The following is a 21,913-nucleotide window of genomic DNA, read 5'->3' on the forward strand; positions in this document are numbered from 1 at the left end:
TCAAAGAGTAAAAAATCACTTAGGACCAGACATACAGTGCCTTAAAATATCTTCTATTTTTGCATATTTTTCGCACTTAAATGTTTCAGCTCATCAAACTATCATTTAGATTTATTGAATACTAGACAGCAATAACCCACAAAATGCAGTTTTTAATTATGATTGATTGAAAACCTGTATCAACCCTGTGAAAAAGTAATTGCCCCCCTGAGCCTGATAACTGGTTGGTCTCTTGGCACCAACAACTGCAGTTAAATGTTTTTTTCCAGCTTGTGATCAGTCTTTTCCACCATGGAGGAATTCTAGTCCACTCTTCTCTACAAAATAATTTTAATTCGGTCACATTAGATGGTTTTCAGCACTTTTAACATCTTGTGCAGCGTCTCATTTGGTAAACCTTTATACAAACTGCAAAAGAATTTACACCTTTTCTCAAAAATCTTTTGGAATTTGGAAAACAATGAGTCACCGAGTTAACTCCTGCCCAGATCTGTTCTAATAGGAATGCTCTATTTCGGGTGCTTTTCATTCCTTCGCTGTGTCTGGCTTCCACTGTGGCTGATTTCCCTGATGACTGGAAACGCTCCACTAAAGAGTTTGAAGTGAGCGTGGACGGAGAGAGCTGTCGGCTTCTCCACGTGTTCACACCACAATCTCTAACTCGGTCACATGGACGAACAGAGGGACACACGCGCAGAAAAAAAACCCCTCTCCTCGTGAACTAATGAGGAGGAAGTGAGCGACTGCACTCGCACAGACACACATTGATTTATTTATTTTTTTTCATCGCCCCGCTGAGCTGAAGCCACTCTTTCATTCATGCTCTGACTTCTGCTCAGGATGGAGGCTGTGGCTCTGTTCTCTTTCACAGCGTCCGAAGCAGATGAGATCAGCTTCCACAAAGGGGACATTATCAAGGTGAGTGGGTAGACGCCGGATGATAAGGCATTACAAATATGTTTCCTTAGAGTAACTGTTTGTGTGCATGTGTGTCGTAGGTGACAGAAATGGAGGATGATTCCTGCTGGGTCACAGCAGAGATCCAGGGAAGGCGAGGCTACGTCCCTGAGAACTACATTTCCCTCCTCCCTCATCCGTAAAGAAGTCATTCTTCTACTTTTGTTGTACTTAGAAATACAGCAAATTGATGTAGGATGTTAAAAAAAAAGGCATTTATTCCTGCTGTTTTGATAGAAATGTGCATATAATCGTGACATCACTGCTTCCTAACATTAATTAAAAAGAAGTGCTTTTGTGTTTTGACCAAAAAGTGATGGTTTGACTTTTAGAGGCATCAAAATGTGAATTTGTTCAGTATTTCACAAGACAATCAGCAAAAGTTAGAGGAAGGTCAGAAAAAATCATTAGAATTACATATTTTTTTTATTCTGTGACACCTTTTGGGGGGGGGGGGGTTACGTAACTGAGCTGATATTTAAGCAAAAATTAGAGAAAGAACAGAAAAAATAATTGTAGTTACATATTTTTTAATCGGTTTATTCATCTTGCCACTCTTTTTTTGGGTCCCAGTCGCTGATTTATGTAAATGAGCTATGTCTTTAAGCAAAAATGATAGAGCAGAAAAAGTAAACATGAGCCCATGTTTTTTTAATCTGTTTTATCATTTTATGAGTTTTTTTTGCTTAGGTATCAGCTACTTAAGATACTTAAGCAAAAATTAGAGAAAGATCAGGAAAAACATACATACTAATCCCATGTTTTTTATCTGTTTTATCAATTATGGTCTCAGCTGCTGATTTACAAAACTGAGCTGATATTTTAACAAAAAATAAAGAATATTTAAGCCAAACTTTGAGAAAAATCAGAAAAATAAACATCATCTCATGTTTTTGGGTCCTCGATGCTGATTTGCATAACAGCTGATATTTAAAAAGAAATGAGAGGATGTTTAAGCAAAACTTTGAGAAAGATCAGGAAAAAAAAAGTTTTTTATGTGTATTTTGTAATCTGTTTTATGATTTTCTGATGTCTTTTGGGGCTCCAGGAACCCCTCATTTATATAACTAAGCTGATATTTAAACAAAAAATTAGAGAAAGGTCAGAAAAAATAATCATAATTACAAGTTTTCTATTTTGTCATTTTTGGGTCCCAGTTCCTCTGTTAGGAACCGCTGATTTACATAACTGAACTGATATTAGGCCAAAGTTAGGGAAAAGTTAGAAAAACAAAATTAATAAACAGAATTACATGTCTTTAATATATTTATAATCTGTTTTATCATTTTGTGACTCTTTTTTGGATCCAAGCAGCTGTTGCACATCACTAACCTGATATTTCTGCAAAACTTTGAGAAGGATCAGTAAAACTGAACGTAATTCTATGTTTGTCTGTTTTATCATTTTGTGATGCCTTTTTGGGTCCTGATTTACAGAACTGAGCTAATATTTAAACAAAAATTAGAAAAAGGTCAGAAAAATAAACATAACTGCAGGTTTTTAAACATCTTTTTTAATCATTTTGTGACTCTTTTTTTAGGATGACTTACATAACTGAGCTGTATATATAATTCAGAACGTACCCCTGCTTGAGGCAGTTTAAATAGCAACATTAATATTTACTTGAACTGTCCAAGTATGTTAGCTCAGGAGTCATTTCTGTGCCTGTGTGTTTTGTCGTAGGTGGTTTGCAGGTCCGGTGTCGAGACTCGAGGCCGAACAGAGACTGCGTTGGCAGGACACCGGGGTGTTTCTGGTGAGGGAGAGTGAATCAGCTCCTGGAGAGTTTTCTGTCTCTGTTAGGTCAGTGAACACACCACGCATGCACACACACACACACACACACACACACACCAACAGCATTCAGGATGAAATAAGGGGTTCAGTCTGATGCTTGAGACTGATGAACTTTGTGAAGTTGCATCTGCTGTCCTGCGTCTCTTCATGACTGAGGACGTAAGCATCTGCTGCCGGCTCTGATTATGTGTGCAGTCGGATGTTTGTTTTCCATCTCACCGAACACATTAGCAAGTTACAGCATCCACGTGTCTCTGAGTGTGTCAGGGCTGGCCGAGCGGAGAGCCAGACTGTTTAAATATGGTCCACGACAACCCATTTCACTAAAAATATCACAGCTCTGTGTGAGGAGGAGGACATGTAATTTGGGTCACCGAAGCAACATGGGACATTTTAATCACTGAGGGTAAATTGATTGTGTTCGATAATGGGGGCGTTGCGTAACACCTCATATTCTTTAATTAAGCACAGGTACATTATGCAATTGGCACATGCCACCGACACGCATGTACGCACCGTGAACGCATTCAGGCTCAACATCTGTCTGCCTGCAATGACTGAGAGGAAGGATGAGGTTATAGATCCCAACACAGCGATCAGCAGGAGAGTTTAAAAAAACCCATAAGCCAATGTGTGGATTGTATAAAGTTTGTTCTGCATCTCGACTCCAAGCATCACAGAGGGTTATAGTAAAAATACCTGAAGATGTTAGTCAGCTCTCGCTTTGTTAGTCCTAAATACCTGCTGTGTCATTACACAGGTGTGTGTATTCAGAGGGTAATGCAAAATCAGTGCAATTCTCTATTTCAGGGGCTTCAATGATTTAAGTCAAAGTATTAAGCAAAAAAATAAATGTTGCCGGTTTGCTGTGGACAAAACAAGACACAAACCAAAGGATTAATGAATTGATCTAGAAAATAATCATCAGATTAACTGATAATGAAAATAATGAATAAAAGCCGACTGCTCAGTCGTTGCATGACATCTTTGATTTAAAAAAATGACCTTGCACTGAAGGCTGCATAGTGGTATAGTGGTTAGCACTTTCGCCTTGCAGTAAGAAGATCCCCGGTTCAAATCCCGGCCTGGGCCTGGGATCTTTCTGCATGGAGTTTGCATGTTCTCCCTGTGCATGCGTGGGTTTTCTCCGGGTACTCCGGCTTCCTCCCACAGTTCAAAAAATATGCTGAGGTTAATTGGTTACTCTAAATTGCCCGTAGGTGTGAATGTGAGTGTGATTGTTTGTCTGTATATGTAGCCCTGTGACAGACTGGTGACCTGTCCAGGGTGTCCTCTGCCTTCGCCCGAGTCAGCTGGAATAGGCTCCAGCACCCCCCGTGACCCTAGTAAGGATAAAGCGGTGTACAGAGAATGGATGGATGGATGGACCTTGCGCTGAGCACAGGCGTGTGTTATACACGTCTACGTTATGTATGCACACCGAATCGCGTGACCTAAATATGTAGCAGGCAGCGGGAATTGAAGGGACTCAGAAACACCTCCACAATTGATCTTTAACAAATCCATGGATCCAGACTATAAGCAGCATCACTGCCAAAATCTCATCAGGTGGTCCTTGTGTCATTTCTGACCTTCCCTGAAAATTTCATCTGAATCTGTTAGCCTGTTTTGGAGTAATGTTGCTAACAGACAGACAGACAGACAGACAGACAGACAGACGTACGCTGATCCCTGCGTTCCTTGGCGAAGTAATAATTGCTGCAGCCTCGGAGTGAACCAGCTTGTATTGAATATATGCATTAAAAGTGGAATTTAACGTTATGTTTTACAGTCCATTTTTCACCATTTTTTTGAGATTTCACAAACCAAAGAACTAAGAATGAACTGATTAAGAAAATAATCAACAGTTTAATCGACAATGAAAATAATGACTCAAATCATTTTAATGCAGTATCAACATTTTAGTCACAATGTAGGCGCTACAGTCACTTTTTAACAAGCGGAAAATGGCATTAAATGAGTTGAACTGGTCCTTTAGAGATATTTAAAATACTGAATCGGTTCATAGAGACACAGAGGAGGTAAATTATGTTGTGGAGAAAACGTCACATACATGATAAACTTTGGACATTGGGCAACAAATATTTCACCATGGATTATGCTTGTTTTATGCTTGTTTTCTATTTATTTACGAACTGATCAGTAAATCAAAAATGACCAGAAGCATAAATTGAAAACTGAAAACCAGCTTGTATTGAATATATGCATTAAAAGTAGGATTTAACGCTACGCTTCGAGATTTTTTACCGTCTTGTTTTTTGTGCCCTGACACCCTCCATTGCCAAATAAAGACTATCTCTGTGTATAAATACTCCATCCAGCATTTATTTGTGGATACTTTTGAGCTGTGATGCACACATCTTTCTTTTTTTTTGAGATATCACAAGAAAAGAGTCAAATACACCTCTGAACTATCTGAAATGCAGAGCACATCTTATATGAAGCTTTAAACGGGGAAATTTAAAAGAAAATCTATGAAAATAGCCTGTTTATTTGCACTTCTATTGATTTACTTGGACTTGAACAAAGTTTAGGTAAGTGGCATTTAACTAATAATGTCCACACGACTACCAGGACTGAAGGTTCTACAGGAGGTCATTGTATTCTAACAAGAATCAAAGTTGTTCACTTCTCCTGTTGGTGTTTTAATGTTGTGGCTGATTGGTTTGCACTATACACACTGTTTGCATGTGTGGACACGATTGTTTCACAATTTTGATGCACAAAGCAATTAAAAACCTGCTGAAAGGCAAATTGTTAGTATGTTAGTGGTGAAACAGCTCCAATAATATCTCACAAAACAAAAATTACCAGTTGAATTATTTTGAAAATCATTTTTTCCTTCAGTTTAATACCAAAATGAAAGTTTGATTGATGTTGTTGTGTCATTTGGTGTCATTATAAACCATTTTGTATTAGTCTTTTGTGTACATAGTAATAAGTTAGTACAGATGATGGTACGTGAGGCACTGCCACCCAGTTTCTCCGCCCCCTTTTAGAGTCATTAAAGGATTATCTTCATTAGTATAAGGGAGGGACTGATGTAACAATCAGTGACACATTAGAAGTAATTCAGAGTAATCCGATAATGCGTTGTGCATGTCTGATAGTGAAACATGTTTTAATTCTTTAAGTAATTACACCAACAAATTCACCCAAGCTCCCAATGAAAACAACAGACACAGATTAAGTGAAAAGGTGATGCTGCGGTTCACATATGAGGATTTTTGTAGTTTTATTCTTTCAACTAAATTAGTTTCAATGTTAAATGTTATTCTTGTTTCTTTTTCTTCATTAAAATAATGGATTAGTTTATCATATATTGAAAAATAGTGAATAAAGAGCCTAAAGTTGGTTCTTCAAATGTCTTATTTTGCCCAACCGACAGTCTAAAACCCAAAGACATTTATATTTCAACAGAGATTGCAAATTCATCAACAAAGTTCAGAAAAAAAAGATAAAAGAAGATAAACTTTATTGATCCCTTACCGGGGAAATTCCCGTTAAAGCAGCTGGATACAGAAGAGGCCTCAAAGAAGGAGGACAAGAATTACAAAAAGTACATTAAATCTAAAAAATTAAACTATAAAACAGTATACCAAGCATGATGAATCTACATATGGATAAATACAGATATAACATGATGAATTTACATATGTACAGGTAAAAAGCATTATTGGCAGAAAGGACCAGCATTAAACATGATGTTATTATGCATGAAGTGCTGTAAGAAATCAGTGTTGCCTGTGGTTGATTGATTTGGAAGAGCTGTAAAGAGAGAAGACAGTTTTGCATTTTGTCATTGGGAGTAAACTTTGATTGCTGGTGAAGAGATGTAGAGAGAAAACAGTGCTAACGGATGACGTAGCTCTGGAAGATCTATAGGGGAAGAAAAACCGTGTTCGATGAGGCTGCTGGAAACTGGAAGAGATGTGGCGGAAAAAAAACAGTTAAACAATGTTTTTGACTCGGAGACCTGCAGGACAAACAAACAACACGAACAATGTAGATGAACTGGAGGAGCTTTCGGTAAAAAAAACAGTTTTACATGATGTGGATTGTTGCAACCTGAAAGACTGTGAAAAAGTACAACATTGAACAGTGAAGTATCTTACACAGCTCTGTGGATACATTTTATATCTGTATACTCTACTAGTCAAAGGTTTGGACGCACCTTCTCATTCAATTTTTTTCTTTATTTTTATTACTTTCTACATAAATACTGAAGACATCAAAACTATAAAACAAGATATATGGAAATAAGTAGTAAACAATTGTGAAATAACTCTAAATATGTTTTACATTTAGCTTCCACAAAGTAGCCACCCTTTGCTTTGATCACAGATTTGCAAACCTTTGGCATTCTCTCAATGAGCTTCATAAGGTAGTCTCCTGAAATGGTTTTCACGTCACATGTGTGCCTGTCAAGGTTTATTTGTAGAATTTCTTGCTTTCTTAATGGGGTTGGGACCATCAGTTGTGTTGTGCAGAAGTCAGGTTGGTACACAGTTGACAGCCCTATTTGACAACTGTTAGAATCCACATTATGGCAAGAACCAATCAGCTAAGTAAAGACAAACAGTCCAGCATTACATTAAGAACTGAAGGTCAGTAAGTCTGGAAAATTGCAAAAAAAAAAATTCAACGTATCACCAAGTGCAGTTGCAAAAACCATCAAGGGCTACGACCAACCTGGCTCACATGAGGACCACCCAAGAAAGGAAGACTAAGAGTCACCTCTGCTGCTGAGGACAGTTTCATCTGAGTCACCAGCCTCAGAAATTTCAAGTTAACAGCGTCTCAGATTAGAGCCCAGATAAATGTCACACAGACTTCTAATAGCAGACACATCTCTATATCAACTGTTCAGAGGAGACTGACCAATCAGGCCTTTACGGTGAAATAACTGCTAAGAAACCACTACGAAGGAAAAGCAACAAGCAGAAGAGATTTGTTTGGGCCCAGAAACACAAGGAATGGACATCAGACCAGTGGAAATCTGTGCTTTGATCTGATGAGTCCAAATTTGAGATCTTTGGTTCCACTTGCCATGTCTTTGTGCGACGCAGAAAAGGGGAACGGATGTTCTCTACATGCATGGTTCCCACTATGAAGCATGGAGGAGGAGGTGTGATGGTGTGGGGGTGCTTTGCTGGTGACACTGCTGGGGATTTATTTCAAATTGAAGACACACTGAACCAGCATGGCTACCACAGCATCCTGCAATGACATGCCATCCCATCCGGTTTGCGCTTAGTTGGACCATCATTTATTTTTCTACAGGACAATGACCCCAGACACACCTCCAGACTGTGTAAGGGCTATTTGACCAATAAGGAGAGTGATGGAGTGTTGTGTCAGATGACCTCGTCTCCACAGTCACCTGATCTAAAGCCAATCCAAATGGTTTGGGATGAGATGGACAGAGTGAAGACAAAAGGACCAACAAGGGCTCAGCATCTCTGGGAACTCCTTCTAGTCTGTTGGAGAACTATTTTCACACTTTCATGTTTACTATATAGTATATATATATATATACACACAACAACTAAAGTGTACAGCATTCTTTTTTCCATAATAATGTAATAATAATAATTAGTGGTGGGATGTGATTAAAAAACAAATCTAATTAATTAATTGGCTTTGTAATTAATTAATCACTGTTAATCGCATTTTTGTCAGACAGCAATATTTGACACAATAGGTAATTATTTTCAATTCAAATACCTGAGATACATCCACAGATGCAGAGGTTTGTGGTCTCATTTGTAACGGCAGTGTTACGACTGAATGGATTCCTGAACAAAGAAACAGTCTGAGGAGAGAAGCAGCTGCAGGTGTCGGTGCACAAATCACACCTCTCACCTTCTCTTTCCTTGCAGCTATGGCGACAGGGTGGAGCACTTCCGAGTCCTGGAGGGCGGCGGTCAGTACTGCATCTGGGACGAGTCGTTCTGTTCCCTCAACCGCCTGGTGGACTTCTACCGAACCCACAGCGTCGCCGTGGAGAAGGTGGTCTGCTTCAGAGACCCTCCCTCGTCTCCGCAGCTGCTGCCTCACCCGGCTCGTAACCCCTACCCCAACCCCTACAGAAGCAGCTCTCAGGAGTCCATCCCCTCTGCCCGACTACACTCTCACCCCTCTCACCCGGAGAGAGAAAGCTCCCCCCGTCGACTGCAACCAGTTTTGGAGGTATGAGAACTCACATAAAGATTTGTCAAGACCCATAAAAGAGTGTGTCGTTTGTGTAGAGTTTGTTGTTCTATCTGTAGATTGCAAACACCACAGAGGGTTATAGAGGACAAACAAACCCCTAAGAGGCAGAACATATCATATATGAAGCTTTAAACAGGGAAATTAAGAGAAAACCTACTAAAACAGCCCATTTATTTGCACTTCAGTTATTTTACTTGGTCTTGAACAATGTTCGGTTGCTGGTGTTAAATAAAATACACACTGTTTCCATGGTTGAAAGCGTTGAGTTTTGATGCACAAAGCAAATAGAAAAGCCACTTGGAAAGCTAATTAAAGTTAATTATTAGTATGTTGGTGGTAAAACACCTCAATAATATCTCATTTTAAAAAAATGAACAGTTGGATTTTGTTGAAAATCATTTGTCTGACAGTTTAACTGGTATTAATACACCAAAAATGAAGTTTGATTTATGTTATTGTGTCATACACAATTTTTTAAACTAAAATAAAGCAAATATTGTGCATATAGGAATCAATTAATACAGATTATGGGTGATCGGTGCCCTCGAGACACAGTTTACATGCTTGCACACTAATATTTCACACTTTTAATACACAAAGCTAATACAAAAGCTGCTTAAAAGGATAATTCGTAGTACATTGGTAAAACAGCTCCAATAATATCTCACAAAACAGTTCGATTGACATTATTGTGTCATTCGATGTTATTCTAAACAATTTTTTCTCGCAAATATTAGTATTTTGTGTATGTAGGAATGAATTAGTACGGACTATAGACGTGAGTCACCGCAAAATGAGTCTACCCCTCTTTACAGTAATTTTCTGACTGTTTTTCGTGCAGAAGCCTCGCCTGGCTCACGCCCTCTGCGACTACACCCCCCCTCAGAGCGCCCACCTCCACTTCCTGCGTGGCGACATCATCGACCTGCTAGACTGCTCAAGCTCGCTGAGCTGGAGGGGGCGCTGTCGAGGACGAGTCGGAGTGTTCCCACCAGATTACGTCCAACCGCTGTACCACTGACGCCATATCAGACCCTCGGCAACGTGCTGCCGTAACGCCGACACTTATCAATCAATTTAGTCAATAAATCAGTTAACTGAAAACTAATAGATAACAATAAATTTAAGGCCCCGTCCAATCAGCTTCATGCTATGAGCTTTATATTATGGGGTCCTGTGGTTGCAGTATTTTCTGGCAAAACTGATTATTTCTCATGAGAGATTTTCTGTTTTTCTTAGTGACTGTGGGAAAACGGGTTTACAGAAACAAAATCGAACCACACCCTGATTAATTTTTGGGTGTAAAACTCTGAATGATACCTAAAGATGTTAGTCAGTTCTTGCTTTGTTAGTCCCAAATACCTGCTGTGTCATCGGACAGAAGTGAGTATTCAGAGTAAAAATGTAATGAGTTAAGTCAGTTCCAGTATTGAGCAATGGCTGACTGAATTCTGTCATTATTACATGAACAGACAATTATGTATCATTTCCAACAGATGAAGTCTTTATTTAAAAAAATCACCTTGCGATGAGCACAGGCGTTGTGCATGTATACGTTATGTACGGATAACGAATCGCGTGATCTAAATATGAAGCGGGCGACAGGAATCAATGGGACTCAGGAAAACCCTCACAATATAATCAACTGTTCCTTGTATCATTTCAGATGGATGAGGTCCGATAAGTCTGCAGTGGTCGATTTGTAGTAGGATCACAATCATGTGATCATCAGCAGGCAGCTGATGTAGGGTTCACTTGTTGTCATGGTTACAGTGACACCATGCTGCTATCTTCAATGATACAGAAATCTTTAACAAATCCATGGATCCAGACTATAAGCTGCATCACTGCCCAAATCTCATCAGGTGGTCCTTGTGTCATTTCTGACCTTCTCTGAAAATTTCATCCAAATCCGTTAATCTGTTTTTGGGAAATGTTGTGAACAGACAGACAGATGAACAAACGCCCGCTGATCGTCACGTAACTGTTCCTTGGCATAGTAATAATTGCTGCAGCCTCAGAGTGAACCAGCTTATAGTGAATATATGCATTAAAAGCGGAATTTAACTTTACGTTTTGCTGTCCATTTTTCACCATTTTCTGAGGTTTTACAAACAAACAGTAATGAATTGATCCAGAAAATAATCAACAGACTAATCGGCGATGAAAATAGTGACTAAAATCAACGCCGTGATGCATTATTAACATTTTAGTCACAATGTAGGTGCTACAGTCACTTTTTAACTCGTGGGAAATGGCATTAGATGAGCTGAACTGGTCCTTTAAAGCTGTTTAAAATACTGAATCGATTCATATAGGACACAGAGGAGGTAAAACAAGACATAAGAGGACGTTATATTCATGGAAAACTTTGGATGTTAGGCTGCGGGGAAACTAACAATTCAGACACCAACAGGGGTTGTTTGTGTTTCCTGTTTTTACTGACTAATCAGTAAATCAAAATGACCTGAAGTAAAAACTGAAAATACCTGCTGTAGCCTCAAAGTGAACCAGCTTGTATTGAACATATGCATTAAATATGAAATTTTACTTTGTTTTGCAATTTTTCTTGTTCTTGCCTCCTTGCGCCCTCTGCACCCAAATAAAGATTTTATGTGGGTATACGTACTTCATACGACATTTATTTGTGGACACTACTGATCTGTGCTGCACATATCTTTCATTTATTTGAGATATCACAAGAAAAATAAACATTTGTCAAGACAATTTTTCACATCCAACACTCAGTACTTAATATTTCCTAAGGAATTACACCAGAATAGTCAGAAACAAACACAGTGAGTCGTCATAATTTCCTTTGTGAAGCTCTGTTGTTGAGCTGATTTACAATTTTTAGTTCTGATAACTTGTAATAGTAAAAAAATGAATGAAAAATTTCCATATGTCTACACCCCCTGTCAAAAGTTTTGCGACAGGTTCTAATTTATTTGAATGAGAAAGTGTCTCAAAACCTTTGACAGGGGTGTATACATATTTTTTTTTGTTTGGATGATATGAAACTGCACTCTTGAATATTAAGCAAAATGAAGTGTGTCATGTTTAAATTTGCATGACAGTAATAATTCTCATATAAAATAATATGTCATGCCAGGAAAATCTGAAATTTCTGTTGAAAATGAGCTAAATATCATCACAGACACAAACATATTTATATAATGCAGGAAACATTAACTGAATGAGTATAATTTCAAAATAAAATTAAAGTCACAAACAAACTAAACCACATATTCTTACTACTATACATTTTTGAGCTTTAAATTTGATGACATGTTTAACTGCAAATAAAAATCCTTTTAAACCTTACATTTAAAAAAAGCTTTGAAAAGAGGATAAAGTTTAGAAATTAAAAAATTCCAAACATTTTTAAGCTGTGTGTCTATAATAAGGTGATTATAAATAATTCCAGCAGCCAGCCTGTTATGTTTAGTTTACTGCAGCTTTCTGTTTACAGGGTTTTCTAAAAAAAAAATCTTTAAATGAGTTGATTTTCTGAATTGCATTTAATTGAGATCACTGCCAGAATTCTGATTATTTAAGAAAGAAGAAGATAAAAAGTCTTTTTACTTTGATTTTATGTTCAAATAAGAACGCGCACTGGTGTAACGGTTTCATTTGAATATCCTCTGTATTTTATTTTTACTTATTTTATTTTTTATAAATTAGAGACCCATGTTTTAAATTTTATTTAGAAAATTAAAAAAAAATATTTTTATTGGGAATTCCTGTCATGTTTCCTTGTGGTGTCATCAAACATTTTATTCCTGTGATTTTTTTTTTTTTTGGTCTGATTTATGTTTATAATCTTGGCTGTTAAATCCTTTGGGGTGTGTGTGTCTATTTTCTACTCCTAAATGTTGGTGATTTTTAGTATTTTTAGCTACATCTATATATTTTTATATATATTGTTAAATGCACATTGCCTTCAGGGTTCAGCAGAAATCTCCGTAAAGATGCATTTGTTTTTGTACCTACTGATATAAACAGATCAGTTTTTGCAGGCGGGTGGAGTTTCCAGTTCATGTGGTGGAGCAGGAGGGCGAGGCAGGATGTTAAATCTGATCCTCCACTCAGGCGAAGTAGGCGTACAGAAAAATGTTAATGCTGACCAGGAGGATGGCGTTGATGCAGCAGAACCGAGACCAGAACACACTCTCTCGGACACTGGGAACTCTGGGAGACGGAGAATCGTCCGACTGCCGCACCGCTGCGATACACAATCCTGTCCCACGACCACACGTCACCCGCCGGGCTGGTTCAGAGCCTGACACACACACACACACACACACACACACACACACACACACACAAAAATCAAAGACACGCAAACACACATACACATAATACAAAAATTAGACACACACACAGAGAGAGAGAGGGACATACACACAGAGATACACAAACATAGACAAACACACAGGAAGTTGCTCCAACAACAGCTGAGTGTGCAGATGAGTGTTCATCACATGATGCTGGTTTTATTACCCTGGGAGCTACGGTGGCTGACAGAGGACACTTTCTGCAGAGGGATTTCTCTCTGTGGCTCTTCAGTTATCGTCCACCAGGTGAGGTTACACACCTTGGGAGAGCGGGAAAGGCAACAGCATATGATTTAGTGACTCACACCCTAACCCTAACATGTATTTTTTGACAATATCCTGACTAAAAAGAGCAGTTTCAGACTCTCTAAACAATGAACTTGAATTTAAACTAAGCAGTGACCACATCACAAACAATGAAAAACAGATGCCTTAGAAAGACTATTGAAAATACAGCATTCAAAGTAGCAACTCCATGTAAAATATAGTAAAAACACCTGAGTTTGCTGACAAAGAAGAAAAACTATGTGAGGAATAATCTCCTTAAACAGCTTTAATTTTTTGACAGTTTGGTCAATATTTGTGCAATCATTAGAAACACTAGATAAATACTCTTTTAAGATACATTTTCACATTGAATTTTTTGCACAAACTTACTTTTGTTACGTTGAAGATGATCATGTTTTTTAATGTCCATTTTGATACCTAAATGTATCCCCAGGGTTGTTATTGTGTTGTCCAGTTGCATGAACACGGTTATAAAATGACCAGAACTTTCTCAGTTTTTATTCCTGTTAGTCGTTCATCTGCATCGTTTTCTCCACTTAAAACAGATTATTTGAAATATACAGATACGGAACACAAAAATACTGTCTGAAAACATGACTTTCAGTCTGCAGAAGCTTTGCAGAATATTCCAGCATGACAACAATCCAAAGCACACTGCCAAGAAGAAATCAAATGAAAACTATGATGTGAGGGTGGGGGATGTTGCTTGACTTGAATCCAACAGAACACCTCTTGGGCATTTTAAAGAGAAACATGAAGCAACACACCCCCTCCAGCAAAGAGCAGCTGGAAAATACGGTCTCATAAAAAAGTATTCAAAAAATAAAGATTTGAATTTTAGAAAAGAGTTTAGCTAAAAGTACTGACTTCAGTTGCCTTGAGCCCTTACTCATGGGGCCTGTGTTTTTAATTATCTTAAATCTAAACTTTTGGTTTTTAACTTGACAAAAGACCAAATAACCTGCAGTTCACCTCTTAGGGGATGTAATTCCTATAATATGGTACAATTTTGGACAGTGTAACATTTCAATGATGCAGCACATGGAGTCATCATGCTGTTAGCTTAGCATAGCACAATCACTGAAAGTTAGCCTGTCCATTGCTAAACTTTACAGATCTGGGGAGAAATTAATTGTATAATATTTAAAAACCTATAAACACCTTCTCATTCAGCGTTTTTTCTTATTTTTACTGCTACTATGAAGCAAGCTATATGGAATTATATGGCAAACAAACAATTGTGAAATAACTCGAAATATGTTTTATATTTTAGATTCTTCATAATAGCCACTTTTTACTTTGATTACTGCTTTGCACACTCTTGGCATTCCCACAGTGAATTTCATGAGGTAGTCACTCGGCAAGAACCAATCAGCTAAGTAAAAAGTCAAGTAAACAGTCCATCATTACTTTAAGAACTGAAGGTCAGTCCGAAAAATTGCAAAAACTTTGAATGTATCCCCAAGTGCAGTCGCAAAAACCATCAAGGGCTACGACCAAACTGGCCCACACGAGGACTGCCCCAGGAAAGGAAGACCAAGAGTCAAATCTGCTGCTGAGGAAGTTCATCTGAGTCACCAGCCTCGGAAATGGAAAGTTAACAGCAGCTCAGATTAGAGCCCCGATAGGACACACTGAATCAGCATGGCTACCACAGCATCCTGCAGCAACATGCCATCCCATCTGGTTTGCGTTTAGTTGGACCGTCATTTATTTTTCTACAGGACAATGACCCCAAACACACCTCCAGGCTGTGTAAAGGGCTGTTTGACCAAGAATGAGAGTGATGGAGTGCTGTGTCAGATGATCTGGTCTTCACAGTCATCTGATCTAAAGCCACTCCAGATGGTTTGGGATGAGATGGACAGAGTGAAGATAAAAGGACCAACAAGTGTTCAGCATCTCTGGGAATTCCTTCTAGACTGTTGGAAAACCATTTCAGGTGACTACCTCATGAAGCTCATGGACAGAATGCCAAGAGTGTGAAAACCAATAATCAAAGCAAAGGGTGGCTATTTTGAAGAATCTAAAATATAAAACATATTTAGAGTTATTCCACAATTGTTTGTTTGCTACTTAATTCCATATCTCTTGCTTCCTACTCGCAATAAAAATAAAGAAAAAATATTGAATGAGAAGGTGTTTATAGGTGTTTATTTATTATACAATTAATTTCTCCTCAGACCTGTAAAGCTTTAAAAAAAAACAAAAAAACATTTCAGGTGACTATATCATGAAGCTCATGGAGAGAATGTCAAGATTGTGCAAAGCAGCAATCAAAGTAAAGGGTGACTATTTTGGAGAATCTAAATTATAAAACATATTTTGACTTATTTCACATCTTTTTGTTTACTACATAATTACATATGTGTTCATTCATAGTTTTGATGCCTTCAGTGAGAATCTATAATGTAAATGGTCTTCAAGAATCAAGATAAAAAAAAAACAAGAAAAACTGTTGAATGAAAAGGTGTGTCCAAACTTTTAACTGGTGGTGTATGTAGCGCATCCAAATCTTTCTGTTGATATGAAGCTACAACCAACAGCTAGTTAGCTTAGCATAAAGATAACAGACAGAAACAGCTGGATCGGCTTTTCCAAACATAGATATAAATAGATATCTACAAAAGAAATTAGCTGAGCTAATTAGCTGTTGGTTGTAGCTTAATACTAACAGAAAGCCATAGGTGTGCTATCATCGAACTCTCTTCAACAAAATAAATTCTCAAAATTAGTGTTTTGTTTGTAATAATTTCCAGTGCTGAGGACGGTAAAATTTTCATCTATACTGTCAGTGCTTTAAATGGGAAAATTAATTTTATCCACATATATTTCTAGTAATTAGAGCAGTGTGTGTGTTTTAGTGAACATAAAGTAGCAGTTGTGATTATTTGTGTGTATGTAAAAGGGAGGATACAGATGAATGTGGTGATGAGTGGTTGGATGACAGTGAGGTCTGAACATGTGAGGCTACAGATGAATGTGATAAATGTGTGAACAACAAAATTCTCTTTAATTCCTTTGAAACCTGTTAAGACGGAGTGTTTCATCAGAAAGGCTGATATTTGCAGTTTGAGTTCATTCGTGGGTTGGAGTGAGACCGTGTGATAAATGGGTCAGCGACTATAACGAAATGTCAAATGCAAAGCCTTGAGTTAGTCATTCTGGTTTGTGCAACAATAGTTCAACTGTATGCTAAGATTTTGAGCTCAGTGTTGATCTTTTGGACTTAGACTGGGAATGTCATCTTTAACATGGAGGCCAAGCTTCAGATAATCCACTCTCAGATGTACAGGTGTTTCTACCTGAAGTTCATTTTTAGTAGAAAACATGACACTACTTACATAACTTCCCCTCACTAATAGTCTGAGTATTTATCAAACTATTATGTGTGTGTAATACCAAACCTTGTGTACACACCTGCTCGTGGGTGGGCGGTGGCGTGAGCAGTGAAACCACGGCAACCACGATAGCAGTGAGTCCACAGAGCAGGATGGCGAAGTGCAGGTAGTGGACGCTGCGGAGCACTGTGGGAGCTGAATCCACAACGCCACATCGGTGTGGAGGGAAGGCGAACTCCAGCACCATCCGACACACTCCCACCACCAAACCCACCATCAGGCCCCAGAACGCACCCTGACAACACACACAGGAAACACACTCAGAGGAAAATCTTATTGCTACAAAGTTTGTTCTTCTGTAGCTTGCGAGACAACGCTGCGATTCTCATTTCAGCCACGCTTTAATTTGGATTTAGTCTGATCTGTTTCTCATATTTTTTCCCCTAAATTCACCAGGAGATATAGGTGAAAAAGGAGCAGAACAATTAGCAACAGGAGTCAAGCTTGAGATTAAAAGGAGATAATTCAACTATTGGATCCATTTTTTCCTCAATTGAGCGACATGTGAACTTCATTTTGTGTAAATATGATACAACCACTGCATTAAATTATACTGAGTCTTCCTAAAATTTTGTCAAATCTACAGGCCGAAAGATCATAGCTTCATTGGTGTACTTTGCAAACAAAATAAACAATTAATGTATAAAGAGTCCCTTGTCAGAATACAGTTTACTGTAATTATCAGGTATTTGTATCTACACTCTTGTTTCTGTACTCAGCCGTTTCTTTGTAGTCATTTCTGTGGTAGTTATAGAGATATGGACACAGTTGAGATTTATTGGGATTTTTGTGTACAAACTCTCAAAAGCCAAAGAGCTAAAGTGAATAATGCAAATTGTGATTTATTTATTTCTTACTTGTGCACTGAAGTTGTGACTCTTCTAAATCTTTTCAACCCTAAAACTAAGCCCTTCCTTTGTTTTCTTTTATTCAACAATTGTCTGGTAACATCAATGTATGCCTAAAGGTAAAATGAGGGAAATGGTGCATATCAATGGAAGCAAAGTCTGATCTTGCTGTAAATACATCCCAAAAGCCATAGAATTCATACTGGGTTTTAAGAAAAACATTGTGAACAGGAATTTGAAGTTGCTTCCAAATGTTTTCCCTGTAGTGTACACATTGATACATGTATGTATGTGTATATACACAACATACAAGTTGTAATACAGTGCATCATAGAGCAATCAGATCATTCCTAGGAGTCCATAAATTTACTTCAGTTCTGACATGGGATGGGAACCTTCGAACATGAGACATAAATGGCTTCACCTTTGAAGCCATTTTTGGAATAGACTTGTGAAGATGTCCAATCAGGGGAAAAAAAATATTAAATTGTGACGTCTCCACCGGTCACTCGTGGGCAAATGAGTTGAAATCTTTATTTCATTTGAACAACTCATTTCTTTTTATAATAGGTTACTCTATGAAATTCAGGAGATAAGGAATAAAATGCTCCTTGTGTTTAGAGACAAATGGTCTGCTGATATTTGGTGTAAACCAAAACTACAAATTTATAAAGATACATCCAGTGTGGACCCTAACGGGAAGTATAATTTTGTGCGCAGTTACACTCAGGAACATTTCCATTAGTCTTAGAGTCTGTGAGGTTTAATGCTACTCCAGAGAAAGACAGACTTTGTTTGCTGTGTAATTTAGGTGAAGTTGAGTACACTGATCAGCCACAACATTAAAACCACTGACAGGTAAAAGAGAATGAACTAGATTCTGACTAGACTGTCATGCAGAGACGGAAGATGATTTAACCTACCGTTTCAGATTTGTAAAACTATTTGTGAAAATGCAAAACATATATATATATATATATATATATATAGTGGGTACGGAAAATATTCAGACCCCTTGAAATTTTTCACTCTATGTCATTGCAGTCATTTGCCAAAATCAAAAAAGTTCATTTTATTTCTCATTAATGTACACTCAGCACCCCATCTTGACAGAAAAAAACAGAAATGTAGAAATTTTTGCAAATTTATTAAAAAAGAAAAACTGAAATATCACATGATCAGAAGTATTCAGACCCTTTGCAGCGACATTCATATTTAACTCACATGCTGTCCATTTCTTCTGATCCTCCTCCAGATGGTTCTGCTTCTTTATTGAGTCCAGCTGTGTTTAATTAAACTGATTGGACTTGATTAAGAAAGGCACACACCTGTCTACATAAGACCTTACAGCTCACAGTGCATGTCAGAGCAAATGAGAACCATGAGGTGGAAGGAACTGCCCAAGGAGCTCAGAGACAGAATTGTGGCAAGACACAGATCTGGCCAAGGTTACAAAAGAATTTCTGCAGCACTCAAGGTTCCTCAGAGCACAGTGGCCTCCACAATCCTCAAATGGCAGAAGTTTGGGACGACAACAACTCTTCCTAGTGTTACGTTGGGGGGTGGTTGAACCCAGGCGCAGACACAGATGGACAAACAGGTGTTAAGAAAAAAGGGTTTTATTGTATCAAAAATCAAAACTACTACAAACTAAGGACAGGACTGTGGAGGCAGAGCAAAACCAAACAACACTAGCACTAAGAAACAAAAACACAGAGCTCCTGAGAGGTACTCACAGAACAAGGGAAGCAAAAGGGTCCAAGAAACTGATGCAGTCCAGAGGAAGGAGTCTGGGAGGACATGAGAGTCTTGCAGACAACGATCGAGCACCGACTGAGGGGAAGAGCAGAGCTTAAATGACAGAGGAGGGAAGCAGGTGAGTGGAGTTGGATGATTAACTGCAGCTGATGCTCATGCAGTTATCAGCTGGCAGAGCCAGAGGGCGAGCGACCAGGAGAGAGAGACAGGAGGGAAGGAGCTGGAGTGGGACCATGACACCTAAACCTGGCCGTCCAGCCAAACTGAGCAATGGTGGGAGAAGAGCCTTGGTGAGAGAGGTAAAGAAGAACCCAGAGATCACTGTGGCTGAGCTCCAGAGATGCAGTCAGGAGATAGGAGAAAGTTCCACAAAGTCAACTATCACTGCAGCCCTCCACCAGTCGGGGCTTTATGGCAGATTGGCCCAACGCAAGCCTCTCCTCAGTGTAAGACACATGAAAGCCCACATAGAGTTTGCCAAAAAAAACACATGAAGGACTCCCAGACTATGAGAAATAAGATTCTCTGGTCTGATGAGACCAAGATTGAACTTTTTGGTGTTAATTCTAAGCAGTATGTGTGGAGAAAAGCAGGCACTGCTCATCACCTGCCCAATACAATCCCTACAGTGAAACATGGTGGTGGGAGCATCATGTTGTGGGGGTGTTTTTCAGCTGCAGGGACAGGACGACTGGTTGCAATTGAAGGAAGGATGAATGCGGCCAAGTACAGAGATATCCTGGAGGAAAACCTCTTCCAGAGTGCTCAGGACCTCAGACTGGGCCGAAGGTTCACCTTTCAACAGGACAATGACCCTAAGCACACAGCTAAAATAACAAAGGAGTGGCTTCAGAACAACTCTGTGACCGTTCTTGACTGGCCCAGCCAGAGCCCTGACCTAAACCCAATTGAGCATCTCTGGAGAGACCTCAAAATGGCTGTCCACCAACATTCACCATCCAACCTGACAGAAGTGGAGAGGATCTGCAAGGAAGAATGGCAAAGGATCCCCAAATCCAGGTGTGAAAAACTTGTTGCATCATTCCCAAGAAGACTCATGGCTGTACTAGCTGAAAAGGGTGCTTCTACTCAATACTGAGCAAAGGGTCTGAATACTTCTGACCATGTGATATTTCAGTTTTTCTTTTTGAATAAATTTGCAAAAAATTCTACATTTCATTTTTTTTTCTGTCAAGATGGGGTGCTGAGTGTACATTGATGAGAAATAAAATGAACTTTTTTGATTTTGGCAAATGGCTGCAATGACACAGAGAGTGAAAAATTTTAAGGGGTCTGAATACTTTCCGTACCCACTGTATAAGATATCACTGTTTATTTTTTTTCATCAAAACCACACTGAACCAGGTCCAGATCAAAAACCAGTGAGCTTAGACTGGTCAAATCTTGAATAGATTTTCATACTAAATACTCTTTAAAGCATCATTTTTGATTTTGAAAACCATTATTTTTGTGCTAAAATGTAAACCATGGAGATTTTAGTGCGCTGTTTTGCATCTGGACCACTTTAGATCATGTCCAGATCAAAAACCAATGGACTTAAGGTGGGTTAAATCGGGAGTAAATCACATTTTTGTACCAACACAGTTTTTATTGGTACAAGCCGGTCCATGAAGGCACCATCCAGCAGCCCAGTGGATGTAAACATCCACTGCCAAGACCAGACTTAACAGGACACCCACAGAGGACAGATGTTGTTTGTTATGTAATTTAGGTGAAGCTGAGAATGAGATTCATTTTATGTTTTACTGTAATATGTATGGAGATATAAAAGAAGTACTTTTCAGTAAGATGTCCTCTGTTTATGCTGACTTCTTTTGGTTGGATGACCATGAAAAGTTTGAGCTATGTTTTCGAAGGGGAACCTTTTTCGTGACAAAATTTCTTTCTCAGGCAACATGTTTTGTTTAAGGACTGAGCAGCAGAATGATGTGTGTTTTGGATGTATTGGTTGTGTCTTGTAAACCCATGAGGGTTTGCATGACACGAAAATAAAGAAATCAATCAATCAGTATACATATGCATATACAGCTCACATGTAGTACAACTGAGAAAAAAATGATCCATTACTCGAATTATCTCCTTTAAATTTCAAGTTTGACTCCTGTCACTTATTGATCTCCTCCTTTCTCATCTCCATCTCCTGGTGAATTTTACAAGAAAAATTTGAGAATCCTATCAGACAAAATCCAAGCTAAAACAAGGCTAAATGAGAATCACAATTTTGCCTCCTGAGCTATAGAAGAGCAAACTTTGAGCAGTAAGATTTTGC

General features: G+C 38.5%; 2 protein-coding genes across 3 annotated transcripts in view; one reads left to right on the plus strand and one right to left on the minus strand.

Annotated features, from left to right (window-relative positions):
- Positions 1-81: 81 nt before the first annotated feature.
- On the plus strand, positions 82-11,541 carry LOC110957619 (GRB2-related adapter protein-like). 2 transcript variants are annotated; one of them, XM_022203737.2, is made up of 5 exons: positions 82-918; positions 1,006-1,096; positions 2,641-2,760; positions 8,658-8,967; positions 9,833-11,541. In XM_022203737.2, exons 2-5 carry the CDS (start codon positions 1,008-1,010, stop codon positions 10,010-10,012), a joined length of 699 nt encoding a protein of 232 aa, XP_022059429.1. In that variant the 5' UTR covers positions 82-918; positions 1,006-1,007; the 3' UTR covers positions 10,013-11,541. The 2 variants fall into 2 exon arrangements, with proteins under 2 accessions (XP_022059429.1, XP_022059426.1); XM_022203734.2 differs by having other exon boundaries at positions 94-918; positions 999-1,096.
- Positions 11,542-11,654: 113 nt separating this feature from the next.
- Positions 11,655-21,913, minus strand: part of slc5a10 (solute carrier family 5 member 10) — a 44,205-nt gene continuing 33,946 nt past the window's right edge. The window contains exons 12-14 of the mRNA XM_022203739.2: positions 17,037-17,252; positions 13,495-13,588; positions 11,655-13,273 (exon numbers count right to left, since the gene is read on the minus strand). Coding sequence (XP_022059431.2) covers positions 13,080-13,273; positions 13,495-13,588; positions 17,037-17,252 — 504 coding nt within the window. The 3' untranslated portion in view covers positions 11,655-13,079. The remainder of the gene's footprint in view (positions 13,274-13,494; positions 13,589-17,036; positions 17,253-21,913) is intronic.

This window comes from Acanthochromis polyacanthus, chromosome 7 (assembly GCF_021347895.1).
Source record: "Acanthochromis polyacanthus isolate Apoly-LR-REF ecotype Palm Island chromosome 7, KAUST_Apoly_ChrSc, whole genome shotgun sequence".
NCBI classification, from domain to species: domain Eukaryota; kingdom Metazoa; phylum Chordata; class Actinopteri; family Pomacentridae; genus Acanthochromis; species Acanthochromis polyacanthus.